The 15,672-nt window shown below is 49.5% G+C and overlaps 1 protein-coding gene across 1 annotated transcript; it reads right to left on the bottom strand.

The window, feature by feature from the left end:
- Nucleotides 1-7,003: 7,003 nt before the first annotated feature.
- LOC119391602 (solute carrier family 22 member 7) lies at nucleotides 7,004-13,876 on the bottom strand. Its single transcript, XM_037659274.1, has 2 exons — nucleotides 13,604-13,876; nucleotides 7,004-8,242 (listed from the first exon to the last, which is right to left on the bottom strand). The coding sequence occupies exons 1-2, from the start codon at nucleotides 13,874-13,876 to the stop codon at nucleotides 7,004-7,006; spliced, it is 1,512 nt and encodes a 503-aa protein (XP_037515202.1).
- Between the last annotated feature and the right edge of the window lie 1,796 nt (nucleotides 13,877-15,672).

Raw genomic sequence — 15,672 nt, 5'->3', positions numbered from 1 at the left:
TGCTTAAATCACACATGTCTGTCCAGCTTAAGAGAGCAGTCTTACGAAACTGTTCCCAGTCAGCTTTGTCAATGTGCCATTTGGGAACCTGTGGGGGACATTCATTTACTATGTGTGTGCTCAGAACAATAGGAAAGTGGTCACTTCCGTAAGGGTTATTAATGACTTTCCATTTAAGTAAGGGTAGAAGCGATGGAGATGTAATGCTGAGATCTATAGACGAGTATGTATTGTTAGCGAGGCTATAATATGTTGGATCTTTCTGATTCAACAGGCAAGCGCCCGAAGAAAAAAGGAATTGTTCAATTAGACGACCTCGCGCATCGCACCGAGAATCGCCCCATAGACTGCTATGTGCATTGAAGTCCCCAAGGACCAGATAAGGTTCTGGTAGTTCATCTATTAAGGACTGGAACTCATGTTTGTGAAGGTGGTAGTGTGGTGGTATGTGGAGAGAGCAAATGGTTACGAGTTTGTTTAAAAAAACCGCTCGAACAGCCACTGCCTCCAGGGACGTTCGGAGCGGTAAATGTGTGCACGCTACTCCTTGATTTACTATAACAGCTACACCACCGGATGACGCGATGGCATCATCCCGGTCCTTTCTGAATATGACATATTGGCGTAGAAAATTCGTGTTCTTGGATTTTAGGTGTGTTTCTTGTACACACAGCACTTTTGGTGAGTGTTCATGTAGCAGCTCTTGGATATCGTCGAGGTTTCTAAGAAGACCTCTGACGTTCCACTGTATAATTTGTGTATCCATTTTGGGTGTGTATTAGTGCTGTGTGTACTGAAAAACTATTGCCTTAAGTCACAGAACTTTTTCCAGGCCCTGTGATGCGGGCTTTTTCTTTTTTGGCGCGCTCCAACGAGCTGCGCCGTTCCTTCGGCGCCTGAGACGCCGTTGGGCTTGCCATTGTGTCCATCGCCTCGGTGGAGACGCTGGATGCCCGTTCGCGTGTTACGCGAACGGGTGTCGGAATTTTGGGGCTCTCTGCCTGAGCAGAAGGCCCTGGGCCTGCAGATCCGGAGGCCTGCCTGCCGTTTGGTTGCGGAGCAGCACGGGCTGCTTCCGCTGAGGGGGCGGATGGCGCTACCGCCCGTCCACTGTGCGTGGTACGTGCGGTCGCCGCGAACCTTTGTGGCACTGCCCCCTTGCGTGCCACGTCCGCGTACAAATGACCCTGTGCGATAGAAAGGCGTTGGCGCGCCTCCCTAAAAGAGATGTTTTCTGTTACCTTGAGTGTGATTATTTCTTTTTCCTTTTTCCATGAAGGACACGTGCGAGAGTACGCTTCGTGTCCGCCATCGCAGTTTGCACAGTGGGGAGTTTCAGCACAGTTGTCACTAGGGTGTTCGTGTGAGCTGCACTTAGCACAGGTTTGACGGCCACGGCAGCTCTGGGAGCCGTGACCGAAGCGCTGGCACTTAAAGCAACGCCGCGGGTTTGGTATGTACGGTCTGACCTTTAGTTTCAGGTATCCTGTTTCGATATGTTCTGGTAGGGTGCTTGTGCCACAAGTGAGGATTAGGTGTTTTGTGAAGATTTCTTTATCATCGCGCCTGATTTTGATCCGCTGTACATTTATCACGTGCTGTTCACTCCAGCCTTCGAGGAGCTCAGTTTCTGTCAGTTCGAGTAGGTCTTGGTCGGACACTACACCTCGGGAGCTGTTTAGGGAACGGTGCGGTGTGACAGAAAGAGGTGTCGTTCCAAAAGAGACGAGTTTCGAGAGGTTTTCAAATTGTGTCTTGTTTTGAATTTCAAGGAGAAGGTCACCACTAGCCATTCTTGTCACCTTATAACCTTGGCCGAGTGTATCGGTCAGGCATCTTGAGACAACAAAAGGAGAAATCTTTCTTGCATTCTTTTCAAGGTTTTCGCAATGGATGATGTGGAATCGTGGGAAAGTTTCTTTTGGTTTCTGAAAAAAGGTGTCTTCGGTGCGCCCTCTCTTTGTGAGAGGAGGACGATCATGCAGTCGGGGGAAGGAAGCGGAAGCCATAAATTATGTATCGATTCGGCAGCTATGCCAGCCGCCCACCATGGAGCCCAACATGGGGACGCGACAGCACTTAGATGTATATAAGGCATGCCAACGTCAGCTGTACACAGCCACTATAACCAAATATGATGTGCCCAAGAGAGGGCACACGCACACAAGGTTAACCCTCGCCGCCAGGAAAACGGAAGTAAATAGAAGTGAGGAGAAGACAGGAAGGATGAAAAGTGGGGGAAAAGACGAAGATGTGAGGGGAGAGAGAGACAGGAAAAGGCGACTGCCGGTTTCCCCTGGGTCGGTCAGCCCAGGGGTGCCGTCTACGTGAAGCCGGGGCCAAAGGGGTGTGTTGCATCTGCCGGGGGGCCTTAAAGGTCCAATCACCCGGCGTCGGCTCAACCCCCAGGATCCCCTTTTCCCCGGACACGGCAAAGCCACGCACGGCGAGGCGTGGGAGGGGGTCGAAACCCCCCCGTTAGCTCGGGTCCGTGGTGTCGCTACACACCAAACGCCTGCTTGCGCAGACGCCCCTGCGGGGTTTTTGTGGACACCAATATTTGTGATGATTACTAAGCGGACTATATTGAAAGTTTGTACCACGACTGCATGTGTGCTCTGTTCAAACGACAGCGTCTGAACTTACCAAATGTAGGACTGTATATATGTATATATACATATTATCCTGGTTTATTTTTTATCACAACAACCAAGTGGAAAGGGGTAGCCGTCACCAAGCACTGGTGACAACTCCTTCATTTATTTTTTATTTCAATAAAAAAGGTTGTTGTCTGCCAATCGTCTTGGCAGTGGTTGCTGGTTTTTGCTGGCAAAAATACATTTTATTGCATATAACTAATATTTTCAGTGGAGGTATTACACAGTCGAGCCACCTTTGTGCGTTACGACATCGCCCTGCGAACGCTCCTTTACTTTTTATTTATTTTATTTAACACAAACGCACGATAAGCAATTGGAGGCAGTACCGATCCGATAACCATGCGCAGCACTCATACACCGCTTGAGTTTTGAGAGGTCAGCCCTAATAATCCATCTCCCCTTCGCTGCGCTTATCAAGTCACGTCAGTCGGTAGATAATTATAATTGCTAGGGTTTCACGTCCCACAATCACAATATCATTGTGAGAGATGCCGTAGCGGAGGGCTATGGAAATTTCGATTACCTGAGGTTGTTTAACGTAAACCAAATCTAAGCACGCGGGCATCTAGAATTTCGCTTCCATCGCAATGCGGCCCCAGCGGCCGGGATTCAATTCCGCGACCTTCGGGTCATCATTCGGTCGGTAGATAACCAAGCGTGTCAAAGCAGGCAATGTTATTCGTTTTCTTAGAAAGAAAAGGCAATTTTTGGCAAACAGGAAGGGCGCTCGACTGGACTCTTCAGAAATTGTTCCCGGCGTCCAACCGTGCTCGCGTTGGCATTGACGCAAATTTGACGTCAGACAGAGCGGAGCGAGAATGGGAGCGCAACTGCCGCACTGTTTCGAGACGCTGAGATCGACAACACCTGTTTTCCTCGCATTGCGCGGCTGGCATAGGTGAGCGTCGTTATCTACTTCGCTTCACGGGTGTGCGATCTGCGCTTGCTATGATAACACGCGTCGCGCACGTAGGCTAAGGACTGCAGGAGAATGACATCACTGCAGTCGCTGCCGGCAACTTCCTGCCCAATGTCGACGATGGCGGCGGCAATGCATGGAATGCATTCCACAGCAGAATATGTCGACATGATCATATATGTGCAAGCGAACGGCGAGACGCATTCATCTGCAAGCCTCCACTAAGCCCAACGACCGAATCTTCCCGATCCATCGTGCAAGGCATTCATTCGGAAATTCAAGCGCATTTATTGAACTGGATCCGCTGTCAACGTGGATCGAGGTAGGATGAGATATGGCAATACATCGAACGAAGACATTGTTTCTCTCCTCGCTATTGTTTCACTGAAGACTGAAGTTAGCGTCCGAGAAGAGGCACAAGTAACGGAATCGACCACTTCGAAAGTTTGGAGCACTCTCACAAGGTACAACTATCAACCCTACCATATTTCGTTGGACACAGGGCTGAGCGAAAATGATTGCCGGAGCCGTCTGGACTGTTGCAACTGGCGCCTCATCCATTGCGACGGAAACCTCTGATTCATCAGGAATGTTCTGTCGACGGACGAAACACAGTTCTGCCGACACAGGAACATTGATCTGCGTAATGCCCATTATTGGAGTGATAACAACGCCCACTGGTTGCAACGACGCAAACACCAAACCTGGTGCTCACCAAACTTTCGTGCCGCGGTTTATGGAAAGACCACGGACATTTAAGAAACACTGACCCTACTTTATGGAAGGAACACTGACAGGCTATAGTTTCAGAAAGCGCATACCGAACTGTCTCTTGTCCAAATTGATGAACGAACTACCTCTGAGCACGCTCGCGAACATGTAGTTTCAACACGACGGAGCACCACCGCATGCATTTTCAAGCGCAGTGGAATTATTTATCAAGAACTTTCCTAACAAGTGCATTGGGAATGGGGGCCCAACTGCGTGGCCAGCGAGGCCACCAGACTTGTTCCCACTAGATTCATGCCCCAGGGGGTACATGAACTAGGAGGTAAACCGGCCGGAGGCCGCTAGTCTCGATGAATAGAAACATAGGATAAGAAGTACAACTGCTAATGGAGCGTCGTTCACAAATGTGCGGATGGAAAACGTTTCGAGGCCTTAGAGTAAGCATTCTTGTGTCTTCTGCAGTATGATGAGGACCTATATTTGTTAACCCTTTTGTTACATTTGCGCGCCAATAGGCAACGGTGAATAAATAAATAAAACCAACGAAGCGCGTCTGTTCTGGTCGGCTTATGGCCGGCCACTGTCAAGACCGGTATATTTTCCAGTACGTTGGAGTAAACGAAGAAAACTATCGCTCAATCAACCAAACAATGAATGAACGACTGATGCAACCATAAAGAAAACTTTATTACACGATTGGAATTTTTTTACGAAGATAGGCGAGCACGGGTTCTCACCCATGCTCGCGTCCGCCATGACGTAAACTCGTCGTCAGGCAGAACGTAATTCGAACTCACAGGGTTCCTTACACATTCGCTTAATGCAACTCGAAGGCGAAAACCACACAGCGCGGCTATATTAACATCATCGGAAGTTGAGGGCTCACGTGAATAGCTGCACACTTTGCTGATGCTGTGGCTGATGATTATGATGATAATGAATTACAGCTCACCCTTTTATAATGGGTTGGCAGCCTTCAACCATCCATCGTTACGCAATTCAGATGGCGCGACGCCCAGCTCAATTTTATGCTTCAGCCACGTAATATAACTAAAATAATACTTTCCTGAAAGCAACTACCTGCGCAACATGACAACTCTATAGGGTCAAATTTTCGCAAAGCGGTTTCAAGCACTAGCATGACTCTCTCTGGCAGAATACTTTACAGCCACGCAGAATACGTGGGTTTTATTCCGGCTAGAAACCTTATTTTCATCTTATTTTTATTAACGTCACGTCTGTTACACCGCAGGCCAAGGTTTTCAAGGCCAGTGTCTGATGCGGCACTTAAAGCTCTCGCCTTAAAGCAGGACAGTGTCGCTTAATGTTATAGGGCCCCGGCTCGAATGTGCCCTTTCCACCAATATGGCAGCCCCATGCGTGAAAGGGTCGGGAAGTCGGCTTGCACTGCAAATAACCCATACCACTCGTCATTGTAGGGCACGGACGGCAACACGCACTGCAGAAGCAGGAAGCACGTTATCATTAGCTGTTGTATAATTACGGGGCTGCTGCGTCGAAAGACAAGACCACCTTAGTTATTGGTTTGGCAGTGTGCTGCTTGCGGTGACCACTCTCAAAAGTATGAAAGGCAATTCCCCTTACTTTTCACAGTGAATGGGTGTCCAGCACCCCGTTGTTCCAACTTCATCCCCTGGAAAAAAGTTAGAGGAGGCTTGGGCTGAGCATTTAAGACCGGAACGTGACGGCGGTTCTGGTGCCGTTCGCATTGCTTTCTCATTCGCTTGCCATGTTTCGCTTCTCTGTGAACACCGCAGCCGTCCGTCGTCTGGGCCGTCTGTTGGCGCGACATCTGCCGTGTAAACTCTTGTACGGTGCCTACTTCAAATGCATTGCGAATTACCACTACGCCATTATTCACCACGTTGCGAAGTAGAGAAGCATCTACCGGCAAAACGCGCACCTACGTTGCTGCACACATTGTTGATGATGTGGCCGATGCTTTATTGCTGAGCCCTTTGTAGTGGACGGCCATGTTTAAACCATTAATTTTTAGCCCATTTCACATGGTGTGACACAGGGCGCGATTCTAATCTTCTGCCACGCAATATTAAGTCTATTGACGCGACTCCTCGCCCTGCATCACGCCTGCATAAGGCCTTTTTCCAAAACTGTTTCAAGCGCAGGCGTGGCTATGCGGTAGAACGCTTCACTGCCACGCCGAATGCCTGGGCTCGATTAGAGGTCCAACACGATTTAAATTATTTGTATCCATTGGGATTTTTCGCTCACGGCAACACCGCTGACGCCGACGCCGCATTTCGTGCCTAGGCGTATTAACACTATCGCATTAAACGCCTAAGCATACTGGGAATATGGGCTAGTTTAAAGCAGTGGTTTTGAATTTACTCATGGTATATCAATATAATACAAGTTTAATACCCTGATTACTCGCAGAAGAAACAAACAATAAAAACACCTCATCTGGTTACTTAGCTCGAAAGACATTTCAAATAAATTGTACGCTGTATCAGTTACTTGCTTGCAATGCAATTAGAACATCACTGCGGTGACTTGACATTTCGGCAATTTCACGTCATTGGCCTTGCGGCATCGCCTGTATCATGGCCGTGATGATGCGGAGGATACAATGATGGCAGCCTTACGTTCCTTAGGGCTCAAGTAGATCACGGATTTCTCCTTCTGCATCTCGTCGATGACCGCGTACGTGAGCCTACCACTGCATGGCCGCAACGCTGCACAGCGCCATGGCAGCTACGAACGCTTTGAACACCAGCGGAGTCTCTTCACCGGTATACTTCGCGATGCACATGCCGGTGAGCGCGCCTATGCCTCCGAAAAACAACGCCATGCTGACGCCGGCGCTGCGGTGAGGCGTCGGGAAGACTTCGCCCGTGTAGCACATCAGCACGCCGATGGCGCACAAGACGAGAGCCTTGGTCACGGCATGTACAACGGCGACAGCCGCGCCGTATTCGGCGACCGTCAGCACTGCCTCAGACAACCCGCTACAGGACAGGGCTATGAGAGTGGCCGTGAGCGTCTTTCGAATGCCGTAGTTGGACATGTAGTCCACGATGAGCCCGTAGGCGGCAGCCGTGAGGACAACATGCGCCACCTCGACGATGTGGTCGCCCAGTGGCTCGGCGATCATGATGCCATAGTAGATGGCGCACATCGAGAACCTGGTGAAGAAGGCGGCGGTCGCAGAGCGTCGCGTCAGGGCAGTCTCGAAGATGCCGCCACTCCTCACTGGGGACGCCATTTGCTCCAGGATGCTTTCCATCTTCCTGAGCCGCTGAAAGGTTTTGTCTACAGTAGATTTTACCGCGGCCACGCCGAGGCCTCTGTTGAGGCTGGCCGCCACCAGAACGTTCGCTTCGGCCTGGTGCAGGCGCCACGTGGCCACCTGCCAGCCCGGTGACTCTTGCAGGTGCAAGCACCAAAGCGCGAATGCGAGGGTGGGGACTGCGAGTAAACCGTGCGAGAGAGACCAGCTTGGCCTCATAAGAGCGATAGCGTCCACAAACGGTGGTACGACGGTGCTGGCCACGGCGTAATGTAACAGTGTGAAGAGCAGCCGCCACTCGGTCCCGGTGACTTCGTAGACGAGAACGAATGTCAGGAGGTAAGCGCCCTTTGCAGAGGACACGGTCAGGACGCGCATGGTAACGAAGAAGGCGTACATGGTCGGCACGCTGCAGCATATCGACGAGATGAGCACTGTGATAGCGAGAAGCAACGTTACTGGTCGCCTGCCGAAGCGGTCTGACGCGATGCCGACGACAGGTGACATGAGCGCGTAGCCAATGACCGGCAACATCGTGGAAAAATCGTACAGGAAACGTCGATCACAGACAAGGTCGAACTGGCTCACGATGCTGCCGACATGGTCGCTGGCGTAGCTCCACATGTCACAGCTGATGACGGTTCTGTTGGCGAACTTTTCATCCTGCGGTTGAGGGTAACGATGACGCTGGTTAGACCAAAGCAGATAGAGTACACGCGCTTTCGCACACTAAATTGAGGAATATTCCAGCCCCTGCATCTGTTGACACTCGCTGAACGGGTCATAGGCGACCTTTTTCACTTCAGACACATTATAAAGTCGCCTTCGACGGATTGCCTTCGCTCGCCTGGTTGGGTGCACTGACAGAAAATTAAAAATATTTGTTGATACTTTTTAAGCGTTGACTTCGATGTACATGCTAAAATAACGAGATTGAAGTCAGGAACGAACCAAGTCATGTAAGCCACGTCCGCACAGAAATCGTAAGTCTGCAGCACCAATTTCAACGGTGCTACGATACACATGGCAGAATACAAAGCAGCTCAACAGGCTGTAAACGATTAGAAGAAATACAGAAACAAGAGGGCGCTCTTGGCTGTGTCCTTTGCTTTATTCTTTTGCACAGTTTGGAGCTCCAGTATGTCGCACCAACTTCAGCAAGCATACACTAAAGGGACTAATGGACGTAGATTACCACAGGTGTTCATTGCCTTTCTAGGCTCGAACGGGCAAAGAATGCAGAACGCAGGACAGGCTGTAACTAGTTTTTTTTATTTTTTATCGCACATGTTTGTCCTCCGTTGGCGTTCTGAGTATTCACGTCATTAAGTGGGCCAGTTAACTGTGTTGCTTACCGTAAGCATGTGTGCATCCGTTCAGGATATCTTTAACTGAAAGGCCAATGCATTTTAGCAGATTCAACAGCACACAAATAACAAAAATTGAGCTATCCTATAGCATTTTGGCACCACACACACAAGTTTACTATTGCTGGTATTTATTTCGCCCTTGCAACATTTGCACGAACCCTCCTGCGAAGAGTGGGCGTGTGGGTTATGGTGTACGCGAAGAGTGGGCGTGTAGGATGATGTACTAATGTCCACCGCTAAACGCCTATGAATAAGGTGTAACAGGCTGAATGTCTAGAGAAACTAAAAAAAAGTTCTGGCACATCCCACGGAATGCGGGAATGGATGTCACGAGAAGCACTACGCGAGTAGCAGCCTATGCCGCATTTTTTGTGCTTCAAGCGAAGCGTTGTGAGATGTATCAACGTCTTTGGGCACTTTTAGTAGTTGTGGCAATATCGCGAGGTTACCTGTACGTCGAAGACGCTGGTGCCCAAAGTTTAGCTTATGGTTCGAAGTAACGTCGGCACTTACGTTAGAGCACCGACTTCAGTTTGGTGGAAAACGAAGTGCATGCTGAGGGGTGGTGATGTGCGTATCATAAGTAGCAGTTGTCGGCGTCTTCCTCCGGGGTAGAACGCCGTCTGACTGCAGCTTGCTCAGTCAGAGAATGACAAATGCAGCGTATATTATAGTTATGAAGCGGATAGCCAACACTGCAAGCACGATTGCGCTGCCCCGACATGAAGCCGCTACATATTCTTTTTCCGAACAGTTTTAAGCTTTGACGTGCCTCTGCAGTAGAATGTACTCGACTGCCACGCAGGTTGCGTGGGTTCGTATCTGGGTCGAACCGTGAATTTTAGGGGCGAAGCTCCTTAAGGCGGCACCCGTTCGTCCCTCGTAGTCGTCGTCGTCGTAGTAGTCCGTAACAAGTCTTACGCTTTGACCTCCAAGGTGGTGCCGGTGGGAGATTTCTCCTGTGCGTTGTTGAACAATAAAAAATTCGCAGCGTGCGCGTTAACTAAAAGCCGAATTCTTCTGTCTCTCATTCCCCATTAGCAGCCATTGGCATGTTCCAGTAGGAAACGTTAGTAGAAGTAGAAGTGTAAGTGTTAGCTAAAAGCCGACTTCTTCTGTCTCTCATTCCCATTAGCAGCCATTGTTTACCTCCAAGGTAGTGCCTGGTGAGATTTCTCCTGTGCGTGATTAAACAATAAAAATTTTGTTCAAAACGCCGTTGATTGATGAAATAAACCAACGAAAGACGCCAGATGTTTTGTAAAAGCAGAACGAAAGAACGCCAGATGTTTTTCTTAAAGTGTAGTAGTAGTAGTTGTATGTAGCCACCTCGCCCGATCGTCAACGGGCGAGGTGGACCGGCAACGGCGCGAGGACCCTGCCGTACGAGAGTTAAATCACACTAAAAGACATACTTTGCGGGCGATACACTCTAGTGAGCTTTCAACTTTTCGTCTTAATGTACATGATAAAGAAATTATTTCTACGAAAAACGCAAGGCACACCTTGAGCAATATATTTGGTTTTGGGACGCTAAATGGAACCATGAGGCGATGCGAAGCCGGAGCACTTGCACGATCGCGTTCCGTTGGCTTTCGTTGGGCATGCTACCGACCTCGCGTCGTGGAACGCGCGTCCTGTCTTCCCTCTAGCCTTGCCTTTAATTCGCACAGGGCGAGCGGGGAATGCGGTCGCTCTTGGCGCTCTTTCGCTCGGGAGCGGACTTCTTCCTTGCATTTCACCGATCACAAGTGATAATGAAGGGATCACGTAAACCAACAGTACAATAAAAGTTTGATGTTTAATATATACACGATGTTTCACACTCTTTATATTATGTACTGGGCGCATTTCACGGAAGAGTTTCACGGTTTACAGATGATTCCCTCCGTAGCTTCGCCCCACTCATCATCATTCACCCCGTGGATATGCTGTGAATTTTTTATTCTTTGTGTCCATCTGATTTTTCGCTCACCAACAACGCTGCTGATGCCGGCCCCGCATTTTCTGCGAAACATGCTCCTTAACGCTATCTCGACAAGATTTCCAAACCTTGTGCTCGCCGTTCCTGAGTTGATGGCATTTATTCACGTGTGGCATGTACCCGCATTCCAAGGGTCATTGGAAGCGGGCATGCGCCACACGTGAGGAAAAGAGTTTCATGACGTAATCTGCAGCCGTGTTACATTATTCAAGTCATGGCCTCCTAATCGTGTTCTTCATACCTTCATACCCTCCTACGCTAATTTCGGCACGCACCTATGGCTGGGCTCTCTCGTGGTCGCGACGACCACAAGATCGCCCAGACATAGGCGGCTAGATAGATACATTCTCAAAACAAAGGCTTCGCCTCATTCCCCCCACCCGCGTGGGGAGAAAAATAAACCTTGTTGATATCACAAATTCTGCCATAAAATGACGTGCGTAGAACATCGAAAGCGCCTCTACAAACATTATGTACACCATCCTACTTTGGTTGTTTAGATGCGAAGCATCTTATAGCGACTGCATGTCCCGCGGCCTCGGCGTCCGCACTCACACTACGCATGCGCAACTCTCGTCCTTCCCTCTCTCCAACAGCTGCGCGTTACTCTCTCCCCTTGTCTTCTACCACCTGCTTGCGCTTCTCCTGCGTTCTCGCTTCTGCTCTCGCGACGCATGCGCTACACTACTCCTCTAGTCTCCTCTCCTTCAAGAGAGAATATAAAGCGGGAAGAGCGCTGCGCGCGTTCTGTGCAGCGCTTGCTTCGGTTGGCACCGCTTGACTCCGTTGATGCTTCCTATGAAGCGTGATGGTCCGATGAAGTGTGATGGAAGCAACAGTCCCGTCAGTTAGTGGGTTGGCGCAAGCAAGCGTCAGCATCAGCCCACAAAAAGCAATTTCGTGTGCTTTCTCGTGTCTTTCTTGTGTGTGACCGCATGTGTGCGCAGCTTGCCTCGTGTTTCATGCGCCTGAGTACGGTTTTTAGATGCGAAGCATCTTATGGGCCGAGTTCAATCCGGTGGTGGTGTGCGGCGCGACCACCCTTACTGCGCATGCGCATCCTTCTCCCCCACCTCTCCTACGCCCCCCCCTTCTCGCGCGCCTGTCGACCGCGCTTCCCCGATCGCCTTGTGAGAATTAACGGCCAGGCTAGAGGGAAGACACGACGCGCGTAGCGTTCCTCTTCGCGTTCCACGACGCGAGGTCGGTAGCATGCCCAACGAACGCCAACGGAACGCGATCGTGCAAATGCTCCGGCTTCGCATCGCCTCATGGTCCCCAGCAGCGGGAGATGGTGTAATTTGAGCACGCAAGTGTTTTATGCCGGAGTGCACCAAGACTTCAGTGACGTATTTCCGTCACGGAAATGACGTCGAAAAAGTTTACACGATCAGATGGCAAAGAAAAAAGTTCTGTCAACGGGCATCGAACCCACGACCGATCGGACCGCAACAACACATGTCGGGAACGCTATCCACTGCGCCACGGTCAGACTCCAGAGGCTTTACAAACGCGCCTTTCATATCTACCGCTCTCCCGGACCGCGGGGTGGTGTTGCCCTCTGGGAGCGGTAAAGTAATTCGTCATTACTGTGGCCTCGGAGATCAACACCTGCAACGCGTTACACGTCCGTCCCATCGGCGCGTTTTCAATAGAAGTTCAATTTTGTCGATGCCTTAACACACCGCGAGGGGGCGATCTTTGCCCAAGCGTCGTAAAAGCGTCGGCCTCGCTCATAGCATCACGCTAATCAAAACGAAAATAGCTCTGCGACGCGCGCCTGCCTCACCTGGTTGTTACACCACGTTCCCCGCTCACGCGCTCGCCCCGAGAAAAATCACGGCCGGTGGGGCGGCACGACGCGCTTTGCGTTTCCCTATAGTCCGGCCGTTGTGTTGTTTCCGTTGTGTTGTATACCGGCCGTTGTTTTGTTTTCTTTTCCCACTCCTGCAATAGCCTCATTGAGGCTGTAGTATGTAAAATAAATAAATAATAAATAAATAAATAAATAAATAAATAAATAATAAATAAATAAATAAATAAATAAATGACGTTTTAACATGCCGCGGGATGGCGACCAAGTTCTGCGTCCAATATTCGGCGCTCTTCTGGCTATCACACCTCGTTCTCTGATTACGCTTTCACCGTTAACTACTACAGCTACCACAAGGTTTTGCGTAATCATTAATCATGGACGTTAGTCGTCGGGATGGAGATGTACCACCAATCATCAAAATGGGTACATCCATGTTAAACGGCGCTATAGCTGCCAGACATCAATATACATTGTGCAAACTCTCTTATATCAACGTACAGTAAACATTCAGTTTTCAATGTACATTCAGTTTTCATGTACATTTTCAACGTACATTCAATGTACAGTAAACATTCAGTACGCTTTACTTTCGTGTTATTCCGATTCCTATGGCGGAGGAATCAACCATCTTTTTTTTCTTCTTTTTTATCAGGTTTAACCTGCCCAAACGACGCTGGATATGAGAGAGGCCATAGTGGAGGGCTCCGGATAATTTCTACTGCCCACTATAGTCGTTGAATGCTCGCAAAACGGCCTTTACCATAACGCACTACCGCATGCAGCGTCGGTCGCGTACTCCATGAAAAGCTTTTGCTTTCGTTAAACATTGCTAAAGCACCGGCTTGGTCTCTCACCTGCTCAGGCGGATCGTACATTGTGCACGCGCTGAAGCTGCCGTCAGCCTCGACCGGAATGGACTGGTTGCGCCACTGGTCCGTGCTGAGGTTCCCATACTTCCCGGGAGGCCGGCACCAGTGGTCCACGGACTGACCGATGAGGCGCAGTGCTAACTCCTGCATTAGGGCCACGGTGACGCAGAGGATGCCGCAGCACAGAAAGCGGCGCTGGTAAGGACCGTGGTCCAGAAGGTCGTACACGCCGTCTTGAAGCGCTGACAGGGGGCCCATGGTGTCGAATTTATGCAGCGGAGCGGGCTGGTCTGTCGATTGACTTCGCGAAACCGATGCTGCTCCGCGAGCAGCGCTCTTCTGGGCTGAATGGTGTGACGAAGGCCTCGGGGGCCTTGGTTTTTTGTGTGAAGCCATGTCTCTTCCAGCTATTGACGTATGCGGTCTCCCCGCAGTACTAAGGAAGCTGGAGGAGCGATGATACGGCGAACTGTTGTTGTTCTTGTCCTCTGTGCATGGCTCATACCCAATGCAGGGGATTGGCCGAGTAGAGGGTGAATTTTGCTAATATTATCTTAAGGGTGTCGTTCGTAGAAGCTATAAACTAACATAATGAATTTATGTATCAATTATTGGTAATGAAATATTTAAATCAGGCAGAATTTAGATAGATATTCTTTTAGACTGTCGGATGAATTCCTCAATAACGAAGAAAACATCCCTGTGACTGTATCCCAGTGTGGTGGCCGCAAAAGAAAGTATCACCGTTCCTGATACTTCCAGGCCCAGCTTTCTAAGAGGTGGTACTATGATTCTTTTCCTCAATGTCGTGAACCGGCGACAGGATAAAAAGAAATGACCGATTCTTTCCTCCTGACTGCAGAAGAGGCATAGTGGGGAAGTTGCTAAGCCTGCTCAATGTAAGTAAAAATTGAGGGAGCTAACGCGGCAACGAAATTTCGTCATGGCTACTTCCATTATTCTTGACGTGGATAAAACTGCGTTCGCAGAAGGTGGATCTTCTTCTATTCGCGTGCAAAACCAGGATGATGTCCACTGACAAGGGCACGTACCCGCGACCACAACGTAGCTGCAAAGCCAAAGTACATATAGCTTCGCTCTGGCTGGAAAGCTCCGGTATTGCAGCAGAGCTGTTATTCTCGAGGTTTGCGGTGAGTCGTGGATAGAAAATCATCATCATCATGAACCGGCACGCGCTCTCTTCATCCTCTTCTTCACCTTCATCCTCTTATGCTTCGCTCCCAGAACACGTGCGCCTATTTGTCCGCCGTGGGATGCAATAACCCTGATTGGCGAGAGAACGAGCACAGGGAGAGAGAGAGACAAAAAGAGAGAGAACGAAAGAAAGATAGAGAAATTCTTGACGAAAAACTTTTCTGGCGAGGCGTTTATTGTCAAGCCTATGCACACATATCTCAACGCACTAGCCTCATGCGCCACCTCAATATTTATATTTATTCATCAGAGGCGTGAGTTATGTAACGGGGGGGGGGGGTGCCACGACCTCCAGCCGCAAACTTTTTCACGGGAAGTTCTTGATAAAAACAGTTTGCGTGGGTCGCGTATTTCATAAAAATGCCCTTACTGAATTGAAATCACTGATAACTCGTATTTGAAGGTACAATAGATCAAAAGGCGTGTCGTAGAGCACCGATTATGTGAGATATTGGCGCTGAGGAGCATTGGAACCATTATTCACGAGCCTAATTTTACACTAACGGACCCTTCAGTCAACTCACTCGAGCTCACTCGGAGTTAGGTCAAGCCATGAGTCTGAGCGAGTCCGGCTGAGTAATATGTTGGTGAGAATACGATTGAGTCCGGTTCACAAAAAGTGTAGCTATTCCGAATCCGAGTGAGTCCACTTGAGGAAACTTTTGGTGAACCTGAGTGAGACCGCATAGCAAAATGTAGATTTGAGTGAGTCTGAGTGAGCTCCATATTTTTTTTTTTTGCCAACCTATGATCATGAGCGTCAGTGCAGCTAGCACGGCCGCGCTTTCACGCAAGTTGAGACTTGTGCAGGAAGGCGTGAATGGGTCGCTTCGCGTGAT

Source organism: Rhipicephalus sanguineus, chromosome 4 (assembly GCF_013339695.2).
Source record: "Rhipicephalus sanguineus isolate Rsan-2018 chromosome 4, BIME_Rsan_1.4, whole genome shotgun sequence".
Classification (NCBI taxonomy): Eukaryota; Metazoa; Arthropoda; class Arachnida; order Ixodida; family Ixodidae; genus Rhipicephalus; species Rhipicephalus sanguineus.
The sequence above is the reverse complement of the archived record's forward strand: the minus strand, read 5'-3'. Positions and strand labels throughout refer to the sequence as shown.